Source organism: Perognathus longimembris, chromosome 28 (assembly GCF_023159225.1).
Source record: "Perognathus longimembris pacificus isolate PPM17 chromosome 28, ASM2315922v1, whole genome shotgun sequence".
NCBI classification, from domain to species: Eukaryota; Metazoa; Chordata; class Mammalia; order Rodentia; family Heteromyidae; genus Perognathus; species Perognathus longimembris.
Window position 1 is genome coordinate 102,931,377 of NC_063188.1, and position 19,742 is coordinate 102,951,118.

Consider the following 19,742-nt stretch of genomic DNA (forward strand, 5'->3'; position numbering starts at 1 on the left):
TCAAAGCAGTCAGGGAGAAGGATGAATGTGTCTTCCATTTAGCTAGTTTGTAGCATAGCCTCTTTAGCTGTTGGTGGATCAGTAAAAACCACTGGTACCAGAAGTGCTTTGAAGAATAGGGGTTAAAAACAACAACAACAATAATAAAAACCCCTACTGACGATATTTTCTGTTTAAATCAATAACTGGAATTCATGGCTAGGAAATTTTTCTAAATGGTAAAGTGACTCCAGAATAGATCTCTCCATTAAATGTAGCAGCGGGGGGTGGGGCGAGATTTATACTAATAGATATGGTGATAACAGAGAACTACAAGGTAGAGAACACACACACACACACACACACAAAATCAAGACAATGCTATAGGTTCAACAGTATTCTATGAGGCTAGAAAATCAGTTAACTTTGAAAGCCCTAGAAAAATATCACTCTTGTTTATAAATCACTTATTTATCATATGACCACGTTGAATCCTTTTCCTTTCATACACTGAAGAATCCTATAGTCAGCTTTTAAGCATTCTGCATTGCTTTACCAATCTTGTAGCTGAGTATCTTGTTCCAGTCGATTTTGGTGCGGGTAACTGGAAGCTGCTGGCGCAAGGCCTTGAATGTGGTATCTGACATTGTTTGATAGTTTTCACTAATTGCTGTCTGATACTCATTTTCTGCACTCTCTACGATTTTAATAAAGTCCTTGGCAGTTTGGACTTCGTTAGAAACAGTTACTGAATCTTGTACATCTTTATGACTAACCAACTGAACATTGCCATCTTCATAATAGTGAACCTGAATCTTTAGCACTCCAACTACCTGGGCTGTAGGTGGTGTGATTGTGAACTTCCACTCTGATCTCCAACGACCATTCCAGAAGTTTTTAGGCTGAAACTGGTGGCTTTCAATACATGCGATTATAGTCTGTTGCCCATCTATAGTTTTAGCATAAACAGTACAGAAGCCGTTGGAATAATGATCTTTCACGTAGGCTCTTAAAGCACTGTCACAGGATTCTCTCCAAGACTTCAAACCTCCATCAACTTCCTCTGGCTGGGGGTCACTTGCTTCTTTCCCTAAGTGATCAAACTTAAAGGAAATTTTGTTCCTTGGATCTAAAAATCTGCTATTACCCAGGTCACCGTGCTCTGTTATTAGGACCTGATCTTCATATCCTTCTATCTTCACAGGTGTGAATTGATCCATGTTATACTGGGCAAATGCATGTGCTGCCCCTTCCCTGAGGAGATTGTCATTATTGAGTAGTAGGGGAACATCATTGAATACTTCATTAAACTCTTCTGGGGGTGCATGGGTGATGAATTTAGCAGCTATGTGTACCTTCTCCTCATCCAACACCCGATCCTCGAAGTTGCCTGGCTCCTTTTGCTCAAGGCTAGCACTCTACCACTTGAGCCATAGCTCCACTTCTGGCTTTCTCTGTATATGTGGTGCTAAGGAATCTAACCCAGGGCTTCATGTATGTGAGGCAAGCACTCTACCACTAGGCCATATTCCCAGCCCCATAATAGACAGCTTTGTGTTTTGTGGGAGTAAATAGAAGTCAGACTGTAAAACAAAGTGAAGAAAGAGATGCCCTAGGAAATATGAATTGGTGTAAAATGAAAGCACAGTCAAGAAAACCTTTTTACAGAAAGACTATCCCCAATAACTGGGTGTCTAGGCAACCTCTTATCAGGAAAAACATGGGGAAGGGAATTATGCCAAAGTAGATCTCTTGGCTGAACATGTTTGTGAAGAATTAAAAACACATACCTACTCTTGACTAATGCTTCTCACTGTATCCTTTCTTCTCCTATTTTTTTCTCCTCCTAGCCATTTGCTGTCTACATTTCTACTTGTTTTACTCTGGCATGTACTGTGTTCATCTTATTTGTCCCAGGAATCCATGCAAATGGGTGCCACAGCAAGCATGTTAAAAATGGAGAGTCCTCTATGGTTTCTCTCATAGGGAATAATTAGCACAGGTTTAGGCTAGTCACAGCAGAGGATCACAAGAGCCTAAAAGCTATGCCCTTATAAACACATAAGATGATGCTAAGTGAAATGAACTCCATGTTATGGAAATGACTGTTATATCACTATTGTAATTACTTTCAACATGCCATGTGAAATGGTAGCTTTTTTTGTTGATGATCCTCTTGTATCCCCTTCCTGTGGTTGTCCCTGCGCTATCACTGTATCTCATCTGAGTACCCTGGATACTGTATATACTGGTATTAGAACTAGGGAAGTGAAAGGGCATATCAAAATCGAAAGACAAAGGATAAAAAGACAAATGACTCCAAAAGCAATACTTGCAAAACCATTTGGTGTAAACCAACTGAACAACTCATGGGGGGAAAGGGAAAGGGGGAGGGAGAAGGGGGAATGAGGGAGGAGGTAACAAACAGTACAAGAAATGTACCCAAGACCTGATGTATGAAACTGTAAAAAAATTTTTTTAAATTAAAAAAAAATAAAATTATTTTGATTAAAAAGTGGAGAATCCTGATTGTGGTTATCATTTATTTGCTGGAAACTTGTATTCATGAATATATTTTTTATTCTGGCTACTAAGCCAGGCTAAAAGTAAAGAGGCATGGTGGCTCTGTAATCTTAGCTACTCAGCAGGCCGCCAATGGGAGAATCACAGTTGGAGGTCAGCCTGGCCAGAAAGTCTATGAGACTCCTCAACCAATAGCTGAGAGTGATGCACATGGCTATCATCTTGGCTACACTGGGAAGTATAAAATAAGAGGATCGCAGTCCATGTGCATGTCTAGGTCAATGAGTGAAACCTCAGAACACACATTGCATGAAGAAATAGAATTGAAAGTGTGGCTCAGTGGTAGAGTTGCTACTTCACAAGTGTGAGGCTCAGAGTTCAACCTCCAGTGAAGAAGAAAAGGAAAGGAGAGTTAGTTTTGCTTCCAGAAGGATTTGAGTATTGAATTGCTACATAGGAGTAAAATCAGTCTCCTTTATAAGAGAACACATTTGGGTTGTTGCAGATGCTGTGAGGAGAGGACCTGGGAGGATGTAGAGTAATGAAACTGGGATTCGGAGGCTCTGAACACTTGACACTTGTTGTCTTTTCTTGAGTCTGGGACCTTGGCAAGTGGATTTCTCTGAGCTTCAATGTGTTCACTTACAAAATCATAATAACACTGGTAATGAGTAATTGAGAGGCCTAGTGGTATGGTATGTAAGTGTGCACATTTCAGCATGAGATTGTCAGCATTCGAGTGGTACTTCTGCTGTAATTACCTTTAACACTCTTCTACCTTGCTTTCTTTTTCTTCTCATTTTACATTTAACAGAAGCTTGAACCAATCACTGCAAAGTGGTACATAGGTCACAATTGCTGAGCCTACATGGACACATCATTCTCTCTCAAGGCTAATGTGAACTCAAAGTATGTCCCAATCCACAGAATATCATTACCACATTAGGATGGTGCAGAATAGTTTCACTGCTTTAAAAAAAAGCCATTGTGCTCTGTCTATACTTCTGGTCCCACAGTCCCTAGCAGTCACTGATTTTGAGGGGTGTGGTACTGGAGTTTGAACTCACAGCCTTGAGTTCAAGCTTGGCTTGCTTGCTCACAGCTGGCACTCTACCACTTGAGACACGCCTCCAGTTCTGCTTTTTGCTGGTTAGTATGAAGATGGAATCTCATAGATGATTCATTCCAAGCTGGCCTCAAACCACCATCCTCCAGAATTCATCCTCCAGAACAGCTAGAATTATAGATATGAGCCCCAGAAATCAAGCTTGCCACTCTTTTTTTTTTTAACTGTTTCCATAGTTTCTCCTTTTCCAAAATGTTATATAGTTGGGACCATGAATTACGTAGGCTTTTCAGGTTGACCTCTTTCACTTAATATTTAAATTTCGTCCATATCTTTTCATTGCTCAATAGCTCATTTATTTCTTTTTTCAATGAATAGTAACCAAGTGCTATATCTGACACAAAGTCCTATTTAGGGTGGTTGGATAGATGAGTATGTAAGAGTATTTGTTGTTCTAGATTTTGGAAATACAGCAATGAATAAAAACAGTCTATCTTTTCAGTTTACATACATAGCAATGGGATAACGTGAAGTTTTGATGTATATAAATATTACATAATGTTTCAATAAGGTTAGATATATGTATCCATTCAAGCATCATTTCTTTGTGGTATAACACTCAAGATTCCTTTAGATTCTAGCACTTATGAAATACATACTATATTACTTTTATCTATAGTCACCTTATTGTGCAATAACATACCAGAAGATCTTGCTCCTATTTAATCATAACTTAGTACCCACTGGTCAGCCCCCACAGTCCACTCCTAACTTCAATCTCAATGACTGTAAAACTTTCAAGCTTTCATATACAAATGCAATCACGCAGTACTTGTCTGTCCTGTACCTGCTTATTTAGCTTAGCACAATGATCCCTAGTTCTGATTATGTTGTTACAAATTGGGATTTCATCTTCTTTTAATGGTACTGGGGTTTGAACTCAGGGTGTTGTACTTGCTAAGCATGTGCTCTACCATTTGAGCCATGCCTCAGCCCTCTTTGTTCTTGTTCTTTTTTGGAATCAGAGTCTTGCTTTCACCAGTAGCCTGAACCATATCCTGTAAATTGTGATTCTCTTATTTATGCTTGCAGCTGGAGGTCACAATGCCCAAGTTTTTGTTGGTTGAGATGGGAATCTTGCGAACATTTTGTGCAGGCCACACTTGAACCACAATCCTCCTAATGTCAGCCTCTCAAGTAGCCAGGATTGCAAGCATAAGCCACCTGCACCCAAGCTTGTTTCCAAACATAAATTTCATGGCTCAACAGTATACTGGTACATGTGTATTACATTTCTTTTATCCATCTGTCAACTGCTGTGCAGTTAGATTGTTCCTATTTCTATTATCGTGAGTAGTACTACAACGAACATGGGAGTACATTCGTCTTTTTGACATACCAATTTCGTTTGCTTTGGGTATATACCCAGCAGTGGGAATGCTGGGTCATATGGTAGTCCTATATTCAGCTAATTGAGGAACCTCAAAACTGTTTGTCACACTGGCTACACTAATTTATATTTCCTCCAACAGCGTGCAAAGCTATTTATTCCAGTCTTTATTATCTGGCTCTGCAACCATATTGAGTTTGTTGTCACTTCCATATTTCAACAGTAGATGGCAACATAGACAGGAGTCTACAGTTGATGTGCTTACACTATTTTAACACTAGATGGCACCCCAAACCTAAGTGGTCTGGGAGTGCAAGGCTGCTAGTTTCAGGTTTTAGCATCAAAGGGCACTCCTAGCCCACGTGCACTTGATTTGTCACTCTGGATGGATTGGAGCAAAAGGATAGTTTGGCCCTGATGACTCTATAATCCTCCCTTGAAATTATATCCACTTGGTTGGTGGTGCTGTTGGGTTCAACCATGTTATAACTGACTTTCTGCTTGTGGGATCTGTCCACCTCAAGAGTGTGTAAGCTTCCAGCTATAATAGTTGATTTATCTATTTCTACTTGCAGTTATATCATTATATCACAATATAAGGTCTTGGCTCTCAGATAGGTCAGAGTTCTTGGGGAAATTGCCTATGGAAATATCTTCCTTTGCATTCCCAAAATGGATCCTGCAACAAGAATTTGACTGCAAGTATGTAGTTTGTTTGGGGAGGCAATACCAGAAAACACTGGGAGAAATGATCAGGGAATGGTGGCAAAGAATAGAAAGCTCATCAAAGGTACAGTTTAAACGAGTTACCAGTGTGGTCAGCCAGGACTCAATTTACTTGGGGAGCTCCGGAATACTGTAAACTGTGCCTCTGAACTCTCTTATCAGGGTCCATGACGCTGGGGTACATATTCCTCAAATCTCTCTTCATCATTGAAGGCTGGCTTCAAGGGCCATTAATTCCTTAGTATTTGCAGTTTGGCCCCACCTGGACTACAGATACAAAACCTCTCTGTGGAGCCACAGGTGTTCATAGTAATCAGTCTTCCATCTAGAGGGGAAAACCAAGGGCAGGGTTCCTGAGGCATCTACTAAGAGAAATGTGTTGAATATACAGTGAGGACACACACAGAGATTTAATCCTCCTAGCTTGACTGATCAACAAGAACTTCACAAAGAAGAGCTTCCCAGGCAGGAGCCAAGTTTTAAAGTGTTTGGGAAAATGCAATAAGCTCTGAGTGACTAGCCCCCTGGAGTGGAGGGGGAGAGAGAGTATTGAGAATGGAGGACTGGCAAGCTAGTGGGGGGAGTCTGCTCTCTCTCTCTCTCTCTCTCTCTCTCTCTCTCTCTCTCTCTCTCTCTCTCTCTCTCTCTCTGTGTGTGTGTGTGTGTGTGTGTGTGTAGGTCCTAGGGCTTGAACTCAGGACCTAGGCACTGTCCCTGAGCATTTGTGCTTAAGGCTTAGAACTCTACCACTTGAGCCACAGCTCCACTTCTGGCTTTTTTGGTGATTACTTGGAGATAAGAGTTTCATAGACTTTCCTGCCTGGGCTGGTTTTGAACCATGATCTCAGCTTCCTGAGCAGCTAGGATTATAGGCATGAGCCCCTGACACCTGCCTTATTTCCTTTTGCTTTTGTGTTGCTGCGAGCATCACCCCATCAGTGGCAATTTGCATCCAATCAGGTCTCAGTTTGCCCAACACGCCTACAAGCCACCTTCTTTAGTTCCCATCAGAGATCTGATCTTCAGCTGAGCAGTGTTCTCTCTTCAGAGACCTTGGTGGCAGCCCCAGATGGTCCATTTCTCTGGCTGCTAGGTTCTTGCCTTGTTTCCCCAAAGCTCAAGGCAGCTACTGCTTTCCATGACTTCCATCTGTGTGGTGTCTGATCATTCCCCACTTACCTTTTTGGTCATCATTAAATACTCATTTAAGCACCGCCTATACTTGGTTTCCTAAAACAAAAACAAAAACTGTTATACTTTGTCTTTGTGCCTGGACCCTAACTGATGCCAGGAGGAATATATGACATAGAGTATGTGAGGTGTGGGCTTAGACTGGAACCATACATTTTCAATCTCTGTGCTTAAATGAAGTGTCTCCAAAGCTCTCACCAGCCAGAACACAGGCATGGAGAAGGCAGATGGTTGCCTTGGGGTTTGTAGATGTTCAGTAGGAACATGGACCTCTAAGATGGTGGACTAGATAAGAGGAACAGCAACCACAGATGCACTTAGAATTTGTTTACTATGTGCCATGAACTCACTCTTTTAAAGGGCTTTCCATAGAGTATTAATTATCTCTCCAGACAATCCTATGAGATAGGGATGCACTATTCCCCATGTGACAGATGAGCCTGAGCAACGTTCCCAAGGTTAAAGAGTTGGTATAGAGCCAAGTTGCTATTTGTGTCTGATCAATCAATCTCCTCCTCCCACTCCCCGTTTGGGGTTCATAGTCATCATATAGATGATTTCCCTATGTTCTCTAATTCCATGGAAACATGACAAACTGCCTCCATGACAATCTGAGGCCTAGCTGGAAGGTTTTGGCATTGCCAAAGAAATCCAGAGAAAGCTAGACTTAGTCTATGAGAATAAAAAGGCTGGGAGAGCTGGTGAGCAGGGGCATAGTAGTGTCTGTGTGTGTGTGTGTGTGTGTGTGTGTGTGTGTGTGTGTGTGTGTGTGTGTGTTTAACTCAGCAGAATTACAAATGAATCTGAGGTGGAGGAAGTATGAGTTTATCATTCTCTGAAAGCTTAATTAGGCCATTGGTGAGGACAGAGTATTCAAAAAAACCTTATCAGCTAAAGACCTGTGGGATTGAATTCCCTTATTTCTGCTCTTTACTTTCAGAATACATGAAACCTTTTTCCTAGTTACCAAAATGATGTTGAAAAAATGATTGATTGCCCTAATGAGGAGAGAGAACAGCTGCCCGACTAGCAGATGTAAGTTTTCTAATCATTTCCTCTCCATTGGTTTTCTCCCTAATGACCCTGGCCCTGATGATAGTATTTAAGAAGGAGGGTGTGGGTGATGGCCAGAGGCCTGGAATGATCAGAAAGCTTAAGGCAAAGAGAGAAATGGTTGTCTGATGCCCTCACAATCAGCTGAATTATTTATTTATTTATTGCCAGTCCTGGGCCTTGAACTCAGGGCCTAAGCACTGTCCCTAGCTTCTCTTTGCTCAAGGCTAGCACTCTGCCACTTGAGCCACAGCGCCACTTCTGGCCATTTTCTATATATGTGGTGCTGGGGAATCGAACCCAGGGCTGCATGTATACGAGTCAAGCACTCTTGCCACTAGGCCATGGTCCCAGCCCCAGCTGCATTATTATTTTTTTTCAAATTTTTATTATCAAACTGATATACAGAGAGGTTACAGTTTCATACGTTAGGCATTGGATACATTTCTTGTACTGTTTGTTACCCTGTCCCCTCATACCCCCCTCCCTCCTCCCCCTTTCCCTTTCCCTCCCTGAGGTATTCAGTTCACTTTCACCAAACAGTTTTGCAAGTATAGCTGCATTATTTTTTTGGTACCAGTCCTGGTGCTTGAACTCAAGGCCTGGGTGCTGTCCCTGAGCTTTTGTGCTCAAGGCTAGCATTTTGCTACTTGAGGCACAGCCCTACTTCTGGCTTTTTTGGTATTTAATTGGAGATGAGTGTCTTGCCAATTTTCCTTCCTGGGCTTTCTTTGAACTAGAGTTTATGGCAACTCAAGCTCCCAGGACTGAGGGCTGGAACAGGCAGAAACAAAACCACCTATGATTTTAAACATGTGTCCAAATCTGCTTTAGCATCAAGAAGGCCTTAGAGAGAGCCACCCTGTAGGAAGGAACAGCCCCACTAGGGTACGGTTGGCAGCAAGTCTGAAAAGAAATTGGAAAATATTCAAAATGGTTGCTGCTGATGGTCACTAGCCTAGCCAGTGACTCTGCGTCATAATTCTAATGCTGCCACTTGTTTGAGAGCCACAGAAGTTTCCTGATCTTTGCATGCCTCTGTTTCTAACTGTGGTCTTGAGCAAGTTATCTTGACCAATTCTAGCTTCAGCTTTTTATTCTGCAACAAGAATGCCTAGCTCATGGTATAGTTGAGGAGACTGCCTAAGTAAATGTTGTCAGTTCAACCACTACTGCTTAGTAAAACTCTTTCCTATGTATTAGGGTAGCTGACCCAAGTTTTGGTTTGGTACATATGATTATGCTTAATGTTAAAGCGTAAACTTTCTTTTGGAATTGGCTTTTGAACTCAGAGCCCTGCACTTGCTAAGCAGCTTCTCTACCATTGAGTCACACTCTTAGTCCTCTGTGCTTTATTTTTCAGTTAGGCACTTGCATTTTTTTCACCAGTCCTGGGGCTTGAACTCAGGGCCTGAGCACTGTCCCTGGCTTCTTTTTGCTCAAGGCTAGCACTCTGCCACTTGAGCCACAGTGCCACTTGTGGCCTTTTCTATATATGTGGTGCTGGGGAATCGAACCCAGGGCTTCATGTATATGAGGCAAGCCCTCTTGCCACTAGGCCATATTCCCAGCCCAGGCACTTGCATTTTTGTCTCACCAATATGTGTTACCTTTCAGTTTTTGATAGTCATTAATCTAATGGGTGTGAGGTGATAGCTCATCGTGGTTTTAATGTGCATTCCTCTGTTTTGATGAGCATTTTTAATATATCTGTTGGTAATTTGTATACCGTCTTTTGAGAAATGCCTATTCAGATGCTTTGCCCATTTTAAAATGGGATTATCTATTTTCTTGTCATTGAGTAAGGTTTTTGTATATTTTGGATATTAGATTCTGTGTGTATATGTGTGTGCGTGTGTGCATGTGTGTGTGTTTGTGTGTACTGGTTCCAGGGGTTTGAACACAGGGCCTGAGCACTGTCCCTAAGCTTTTTGCTTAAGACCAGTGCTTTACCCCTTGAGCCATTTCTGGCCCTTTTTGAGGGTTAATTGGAGATAAGAGTCTCATGGACTTTCTTTATTTTGCCAGTCCTGGGGCGTGGACTCAGGTCCTGAGCACTGTCCCTGGCTTCTTTTTGCTCAAGGCTAGCACTCTGCCACTTGAGCCACAGCGCCACTTCTGGCCATTTTCTGTATATGTGGTGCTGGGGAATTGAACCCAGGGCCTCATGTATACGAGGCAAGCACTCTTGCCACTAGGCCATATCCCCAGCCCTCATGGACTTTCTTTTATGGGTTGGCTTCAAACCATAAGCCTCAGATCTCAGGCTCCTGAGTAGCTAGGACCACAGATGTGAGCCACCAGTACCGGGCTGAATGTTAGTTTTTTTTTTTTTAATTCAGCACATGATTTGCAAATATTTACTCCTAATCTATGAGTTATCTCATCTGGATATTAATTTTTTTGTTGTACAGAGATTTTTTAGTTTAGTTTTTTTTTTCAGAGGTTTTTCATTTAATGCAATCCTATTCACTTGTGCTTCCTCGGGTTTTGGAAGCAATGCCATGAGGCTTTTCCACTATGTTTTTTTTTTTCTTTCTAGTAGTTTTACAGTTTCGGGTCTTATGGGTAAGTCTTCAATCTATTTTGAGTCGATTCTTGTATTCAGGGTCAGATAAAGGGTCATTTTCTTTTTTCTGCACATGATTATCCACTTTTCCTACTACAATTTATGGGAGACTTTTCTTTCCCCATGTGAGTTCTTGGCACCTTTGTTGAAAACTGATGGAATCTGAAGGCCCTATTTTAAGAAGCTCTTTGAAAGTGTCCTCTTATGCCTCATTGGTCCGAATCTGGTCCTATGCCAAACCCTGAACTAATCCTGGAGGTTGGTATGGTGTCACCCTTCCACACTGAATAGAGCTAGCTTATGTCACCAGAAGTGGCAGTGTGTGTCTTCCAAGACTAGGTTATAAAAAGCTGGAAGCTTCTGCCTTGGTTTTCTTTCTCTGGGGGAAGCCAGCCACCATGCTATAAAGGTGCCTCTGTGTATCGGAGGAACTGAAGCCTATAGACATCAGCCTGTACATGCATGATCCATTTGGGGAATGAATCTGGTACACTGCCAGGCAAACCTCAGGTGATGAAAGCCCTGGGTGACTTCTTAAGCACAAGCTCATCAGAGCCCGGAGCACTCAGCTAAACGACAAAATCCTCACGTGAAATAACACTCCGTTATTGTTTTTTTTTTTAGCCATTAGGATTTGGAGTGATTTGTTATACTGCCTTATACAATCAGAGCAATCACATCCTTTCTCCCTTTTTATCTGGAACAAGTGGAAATAAAATGGACAGCTTTCAAGGAATCTCTTTTTACTCTCGGTTACTTGTCCTACTTCATTGACTATACAGCTACCTATGGAATATGTTTTCTAAGAAGGTGCCCCTGAGTTCTTAAAAATTCCAAACTTTCAAGTTGTGCCATAGACAAGACTGATATGATTAAAAAAAATGAACTAAGAAACTGCCTAGGTCCATCTGGATAGGTGACTTAAGGTTAATCCTTAATGCATACTAAGTCTGATAAAAACATCTTCACTCACAATCAAGGCAGAATTTCCTATTAACATTCTAGTAAAGCTGAAAAAACTGTAACCTCTCATTTATTTTTTCCCTGATTACAAAAGTGAAAACTTTTTATTATAGAAAACATGAAGGAAATGCTGAAAAGAATAAAAAACACTAGAAATCACCCATAACTTCACTACAGAGACTGCTATTAACATTTCTTCATTGCTTTCCTCCTTGCATTCACCATAAAATTAGGAACTGAAACATTCAGCTTTATATCCTGATTTGCCTGCAATGTTCTGAGCATTTTCTCGTGTGGTTAAATATTCATTGAAAATATTGTCTTCCATGGACTCTTATGGTTTATTAAATAAACTTGATCCTAGTCACTTCTCTATTATAGACAGAACGGAGAGGATATTCTCTGTACATTAACCATACCATACTTTTCTGATGAGTTCCTTAGTAAAATTTCTAGAATTAAATTACAGAGTCACGTTTATTATTTTTCTAAGGCTATTGATCTATATTACTCAATTACCCTTCAGAATTTTTTTATGCTGGTACTGGGGCTTGAATTTAGGGCCTTTAACTTTTTTACTCAAGTCTAATGCTCTACCCCTTGAGCTACAACTCCATTTCTGGCTAGTTTTTGCTGGTTAATTGGAGATATGACTCTCACAAAATTTTCTGCCTGAGCTGGCTTTGAACTGCAAAATCTTAGCCTGCTGAGTAGCTAGCATTACAAGCATGAGCCATCAGTGCCTGGCTCCTTCAGAAAATCTTACCAAATTATTTATGTTGATTGAAAAAGGCAATGATACTGTTCATGTTACTATATTTGGCAAAACAGCAAATTTTATTTTATTAGCATCAATTAATTGTTCAAGGGGTCTTCATTTTAACACATCCATTTATACATATAATGCATTTTTGGTTAGAGTTCTGCCCTCCTTCATCATTTTTCTTCCGCTTTTCTCCACCTCCCCCTTCCCAAACCTGCCTCAGCAAGTTTCCTTGATCTATTTGAACGGTTATATAGAGTATTTTGGCTATATTTGCTTTCCTCTCCCTTTCTCTCATAATAATATCTTGTTTTCATCTGCATTAGTTGAAAGTAGAACCTTCTTTCATATACTCATTAACCATATTTCCTTTGTGAAGTGTTTATTATATTCTTTAATTATTTTCTCTAACTATATCTAAAAGATATATAGATAAGATTATATCATTTTTAATGTTATGTTTTGGAGATCAGATCTTGCTGGACTTTTAACTCATGATCCTCCTGCCTCTGCCTCTCCCCCTCCCCCCCCCCCCGTGTGTGTGTGTGTGTGTGTGTGTGTGTGTGTGTGTGTGTGTGATATGCCTGCCAATATTGGAGCTTGAACTCAGGGCCTGGGTTCTACCTCTGAGCTCTTTTGCTCTAGGCTAGAGCTCTGCTAGTTTGAGTCACAGTTCCACTTCCAGTTTTCTGGTGATTAATTGGAGATATGAGTCTCATGGACTTTCCTACCCCGGCTGGCTTGGAACCACAATCCTCAGATCTTAGCCTCCTGAGTAGCTAGGATTAAAGGTGTGAGCCACTAGTGCCTGGCTAGGATTATATCTTTTTGAAGAGATTGATTTAAAAATACTTACATGAATAACACTAAATATAGACTTAGGTTGAAAGCCATATAGTAAGTAGAAGGAAGCTAAGGTAAACAGGTCTTCAATGTGAAGTTTTATATTTATCTGGCTAAGAGTAGGTTCTGTTTACTGTTCGTTGTGACTACAGGTGTTAGAGGCTACAGTTTTCTTTCTTTCTTTTTGCCAGTCCTGGGCCTTAAACTCAGGGTCTGAGCACTGTCCCTGGCTTCTTTTTGCTCAAGGCTAGCACTCTACCCCTTGAGCCACAGTGCCACTTCTGGACATTTTCTACATATGTGGTGCTGGGAAATCAAACCCAGGGCTTCATGCATACAAAGTAAGCACTCTACCACTAGGCCATATTCCCAGCCCTATTTCTTTTTCTTAATTACACTTTTTTCTTTATTGTCAAAGTGTGGTACAGAGGGGTTACAGATTCATATGTAAGGTAGTGAGTACATTTCTTATTCAACTTGTTACCTCCTCCTTCATTTCCCCCCTCCCCCTCCCCCTTTCCCTCTCCCCCCAAGTTGTGCACAGTTTTATTTCTTATGTGCTTTCCTTTGTTTCCCCTATTGTTTTTCAGTTTCCTTAAAGACTTCTTTTTAAGTAGTTGTACAAAGGAGTTGCCATTTAACAAAGCAGTTTATGAGCACAATATCTCTTGATCAATGTCACCCCTTTTAAGGTACAAACATAATTTGTTTAGGACCTTACTGATGGGGTGGCAAGGCACGGGGAGAGGAAAAGTATCCCACTGTCCTATAATTACATCTCAAGCTTCTAGTGAGCCTATGCACTTGGCTGTGACCTCCAACGCTTCTTAACTCCCTAATAGGCGAGCCAGGAAAAGCTGCAGTTGGCTACTTCCCTTTCTCCCGGGTCAGTTAGGCTCTGGTAAAAACCTCAGCACAGTCAGGCGCCCGTGGCTCATGTCTGTAATCCTAACCACTCAGGAGGCTGAGAGCTGAGGATCGCAGATTGAAGCCAGCCCAGGCAGAAAAGTCCCCGTGAGACTCTTATCTTCAATTAACCACTCAAAAACCAGAAGTCATTCTGTGGGCGCTGGAAATGTGGCCTAGTGTCAAGAGCACTTCTCTCGTATACATGAAGCCCTGGGTTTGATTCCTCAGCACCACATAAACGTGATCAGTTTTGGCTAATCAAATATAGGCTTGGCCCCATAAATCATCCCATGTGACCCTCCACATTCTTTGACTTTATTTATTAGAAAGCCAGATTCAGAAGAGCCACTGGAGTAGGGAAAAGATGTGTAGAGTCTGGATCTTGGAGTCACTATGTAAAGAAAAGCCACCCAGGAGCGCTTTTAAACTAAAAACATTCATGTTTGTATTTTGCATGAGTGAAGATATTAATTCGTCATTGGAGTATACTCTAGCTTAAGCTGACTAATTCAGGGGCACAGAATATTTAATATTCAAAAGTAGAATTACTCCAGAAGTTTAGAGACTTGAAATATAGGGGCAGGCATTGGTGTTTGTGCATATCAAAGGACAAACACATCTATTTTCATTAAGATGATGTAGTGTAAATAATTATAATTTCAAAAAGCATGGCAGCAGAATGATAAAATTTGTCAATGCTGCTCGATTTTGCTAAATTTCCTGGGGGTCTCATTGTCTCAGCAAGACATCTGAGTCAAGGTAGGAATAGCACATCATCATTCTCCATAATCTGATTCTGATTACACTGTCCAGTACATTCTTTTTTTTTTTTTTTTCTGTTGGTTGTGGGGCTTGAACTCTGGGTCTGGGCACTGATCCTGAGCATTTCAGCTCAAGGTTAGCGCTCTACCACCTGAGCCACAGTAACACTTCCGGTTTTCTGGTGGCTCATTGGAAATAAGAGTCTCATGGACTTTCCTGCCCAGGCTGGCTTTGGACTGCAGTCCTCAGATCTCAGCCTCCTGAGTAGCTAGGATTACAGGCCTGAGCCACTGGCACCTGGCAGCATGCACATTCTTTTTTAAAAACAGAAACCAGAAGCAATTTTCCAAACCCAGAAGACAGTTTACATTTTGGTTGCTTTCCATAGAGGTTGAAGAAAGAGATGAAGAGAACCATTCAGCCATATGTAGATAATAAAACAATCTATCCAATGGCAGATGTTAAATGGAGGCCAACCATCCAGATGTTTAATCCTTCACATTAATAAAAAAAAATCCTGTGGCATGTGAAGGGTTGGGGGACAACAGGTTAAATTTATGCATGTATTTTTTTCAGATAGTACTTAAGAAAATTGGAAGTTTCTTCCTCGAAAAATGCAAACAGCATTCCTCTATTTCCATATTTTATGTGGGAAGTGGCAGGTGTGAATTGAACTATGTACTACCTTCCCAATTGTTCCCCAAACAATGCAGAAACATAGAGAAAATTATATGAGAAAAAACTGATAATAAAGTTGGGGACTGAAATGAGTTCTAGTTCAGAGTGTATTCCATCATGGCACATTCTATAATCCACACACATCTGATCATGAGCGCAGCAAGCTCTTTTATGGTGTTTCTGACTGTCTGGATAGACTCACAGGAAGGAAAATTCATTCCTCAAGAAAAGTAAAAGTAGACTCATGATAGGCAAAGAAATAGCTTTCGGGTTTTAAGAATTCTTTCCCATCTGATATAAAATTCTTTATGAAAAAAAAGTTGGTTTTATGCTTTGGCTTTCCTTGGTTTTATGCTTTGGAATAGGGCCTATCATATATATAAATCATATGAAGGAATGAATATTATATGAAAAAATGACAAGTCAATTTAAACCTTTAGCCTAAAAAAGATGGAAATGAAGGATATCTTTGTAAAAACAAGTATTATTTTTGGCCAAGTTCTTCTGTGTATTGCTTCATTGAGTGAGGTGATTGGACCTTGGATTGAGTATGTACTCTGGGAAAACCTGTCTCCTTAATTTAGAGATCTCCCCTTCCCCAACTTCCTGTTTCCACTCCCTTCTCCTCGTATTCCCCCTCCTTTTCCCTCTTTTCCTCAAAGTGGTAGTGTGACCCATAGGGCTGTCTTGAGGTAGAGAGGGTTTCAGGTCTGGGGAGCAGAGCCTGCTGGAACTTCTTCGTTAATTCACAACATTCCTCAGGCCACAGGTGGCACATTAAGGACATTTCCCCGCTCCCCCCTTTCTTTCCTCACTCAAGGCCCTTTGAAAACTTGCTCTGTTTAAAGCTATCTTTTTATTCATGCTCATATCTATTTGGGGGGGGGAGACTCCCAAAGGTCTGATTTTTCCCAAGCAGGAGAGCATGATTATTGGCTGAATGGGACCAGACATAAATCAGAAACCAATCAAAGCTTTGCTTCTTGATGGTTTTGCCTGCTTCTTTTAAAATATTTTTGGATTTTGATTTAGATTATTATCTTTAAGTAGTTGTCCTCTCCTTCTCAAAATCACTTATTTTCTTGCATATGCTTGTTCACTAATCTTATTGCTTGCTTACTTTTCCATGTAAATGCTACTATCAATTTGTCAAGTTAAAAATTTTTCAAATGGAAATTTGATTGTAATTGTGTCAACCCAAATCATTGCTTTTCACTTAAAACTGAATTTGACACTAAATAAAGAACTAGATAGGACGTTTTGCTCACTCAGATACCCAGGACCCTATATTGCATGCTTACTGGATGTTATTTTTTTGGACACCAGGAGACATTTGAGAGAAATGGAAGGGGAAGGAGAGATCTTACTTGCTTTAACCCTAATCCTATCCCTCCTGGAAACTATTATTGTGCCAGTCCTAGGGCTTGAATTTAGGGCTGCATGCCGTCCCTGAGGTTTTTTGCTCAAGGCTAGCACTCTACCACTTGAGCCCTTGCTCCACTTCCAGCTTTTTTGGTGTTTAATTGGATGAGAGTCTCATGGACTTTCCCGCCTGGGCTAGCTTCAAATTGTGATCCTTAGGTCTCAGCCTCCTGAGTAGCTAGGATTGTAGGCATGAGCTACCAGTGCCCAACTAAATCCTATTATTATTTAATTTTTATCTGATCTACTTCATGGGTTTTTAATATTGATTTAAACGTTTTACAGTATTGCATTGAACTATAGATTTGAGCTAGGCACCAGTGGCTCATGCCTGTAATCTTAACCACTTGGTGAACTTTTTAATTTTGGGGGTTGGCTTGGAATTGTGATCCTTCTAATCTCTGACTCCTTGACTGGCTAGCATTATAGGCATGAGCTACTGATACCTGGCTTCAACATTCTTTTTGTACTAGGAGAGTGTTTTGCCTTTGAATTTGCTAGTTCCCCACAATGAAAGGTGCTCACTTCCCCAACTTCCTTTGCAGCTGGAGATCAGGGCTTAGACAATCAAACACACAAATTCAGCATTTGCTTGGAAGACGCCATTAGGACAATTGTAGCAACATCAACTTTCAGAAAAAGAGACCAGTATTAGTGGGTGGGTGTGGTGCTGCACTGATGGTGCAGAGGTATCTCTTCCAGATCAGTTCATGGATAAAATTTGTCACCATTATTCTTGCTGCATAATCTTTCAACTGGAGCTATAAGTGATTCTGTTTTCTGCAACTACAAACCTGATATAGGTGGTATGTTTGTTGTGTATTAATTCCCCAATACCTACATGGTGCTTCAAACAGCAGGAAAAGACTCTTACTTTAAGACCTACTTTGTTTTCAACACTATGATAGCAGCTAGAGGCATTCAGAAAAACAGCTGTGGATGCCTCATTCCAGCAGCACTTGAATGTATGTTCCTAAAGCTAATGGAGACATGAAAAGATGATTTTCTCAATGACACACAGCAGACCCAAGGACTAAAAGTATCAGATTTCTTCATATTCACAATAATTTCCCTACTGGGTAATGGGAGATAACTTTTCTGCCCAGTCTGGCTTCAAACCACAATAGTCAGATTACAGATTCCCAAGTAGCTAGGATCACAGGCATGATTGGCTATTGTCTGAGGCAAGAACCAAAAAGTGATTTTTGAGTGTGCCCTTATACATTGTGGTAGGAATATAAATTGCTGCAAACTCTTTGTACAATAATCCAGAACAAGCACTAAGACCTTTTGAAGTAAATAGTGTTATGAACATAGTAATTCAGCTTTTATCAAATCTATACTAAGAAGAGAATCAGAAAATTGTGAAAGATTTATGTGAAAAGGATATAGTGGGGTGCTGTAATCCTAGCCATTCAGGAGGCTGAGATCTGAGGATTGTGGTTTGAAGTCAACCTGGGCAGGAAAATCTGTGAAACTTTTTTTTTGGCCAGTCTTGGGGCGTGAACTCAGGGCCTGAGCACTGTCCCTGGCTTCTTTTTGCTCAAGGCTAGCACTCTGCCAACTTGAGCCACAGCGCCACTTCTAGCCTTTTCTATATATGTGGTGCTGAGGAATCGAACCTAGGGCTTCATGTATAAGAGGCAAGCCCTCTTGCCACTAGGCCATATTCCCAGCCCCTCTGTGAAACTCTTATGCCCAATTAACCACCCAAAAGAGCATGAAGTGGAGCAGTGGCTCAAGTAGCAGCGTTCTAGCCTTGAGGAAAAAAGATCAGGGACAGCACCTACGCCCTGAATTTAAGGCCTAGCACCAGAGCAAATAAAAAGTACAAACTTAATCATTCAGAAATCAAATGTTTGCAAAGAATAGGATATGGAAAAAGCAGAAGATAATATTGTGTAATGACATATTATATATATATATGTATTCTATGATATAATATTCAATGAGGCTATTCATCTCCATATATTGGTGGTTTCCTTTATTTTTTGTTAGATCCATAAAGAAAATACATGAAAGCAGTAGTTATTATCTGGGGTGTGGGACTGTGGGAAATCTTTGTTTTTTTCTTAAACACTTGTGATTTCCCAATGGATTTAAATAAGCAGAGAAGAAAATCTATTTGTTTGCCTAATTCTTACCTCTAGGCATTGTGATTGGTGCTGGGGAAATGTTTAGCAGATATTAGTGTAGGTTTTAGTCATGTTAAGATTGTACTGTTTAAAATTAGGTACACAGTGTTCAGAAGCCATCCAACCAGCATGACTACAGAGAGAGGATACATTGACAAGTAAGTGCCTTCCTAGGGGTTGGCTCTACTTTCTGAGTCTCATCGCCTTGTTTCTGTGAACATCTCTTAGAGATGGGTGTGCTGTCTGTACCCTTTTTCATGCGTTGTGGCTTCTGTTTCCTTGTCCCTAATGGCTTCCTTCCTCATTGTGCTTCTTTTTATTCCTTGTATGGAAATAGCCTCCTAGTCTGCTGTTTTCTCAGCTTTTCTCGCCACTGAGTTCCAGTAGTGGTTTCTTGGGGACTTCATCTCCTTTACCTGCTGTGTTTTGCTTTAAGAACTGCCTTGGGGATTAAACACTTACCAGGCAGATGAAAGAAAATGAGCTGCCTATTAAATAGATCACCTTTGGACTTTTCAGAGATGTCAACTTTGCTAAACGCCACAGGAGCCAAAGCCTCCCCTGGCAACACTTCCTCAAATGCATACTCACTTCCAAAGCCCCTGAAGAACACAGACCCGCTCTTCTTTCCCCTACACAAGGCTGTTGCTTTTGTCCCCCAGGTTGCTACCATGTGGAATGTCATGGTGTGAGAAAATATCAATACCCAAAATGCAGATTGCACTTGCTTTTCCATCAGCTATGAAGGGGCCATTAATCATTCTCCATCC

General features: G+C 40.9%; 1 protein-coding gene across 1 annotated transcript in view; it reads right to left on the reverse strand.

Moving 5' to 3' along the window:
* Positions 1–318: 318 nt before the first annotated feature.
* LOC125343232 (F-actin-capping protein subunit alpha-1-like) overlaps positions 319–19,742 on the reverse strand; it is a 44,535-nt gene continuing 25,111 nt past the window's right edge. Inside the window, exons 3-5 of the mRNA XM_048335495.1 lie at positions 7,029–7,160; positions 6,864–6,914; positions 319–1,376 (exon numbers count right to left, since the gene is read on the reverse strand). Coding sequence (XP_048191452.1) covers positions 513–1,376; positions 6,864–6,914; positions 7,029–7,160 — 1,047 coding nt within the window. The 3' untranslated portion in view covers positions 319–512. The remainder of the gene's footprint in view (positions 1,377–6,863; positions 6,915–7,028; positions 7,161–19,742) is intronic.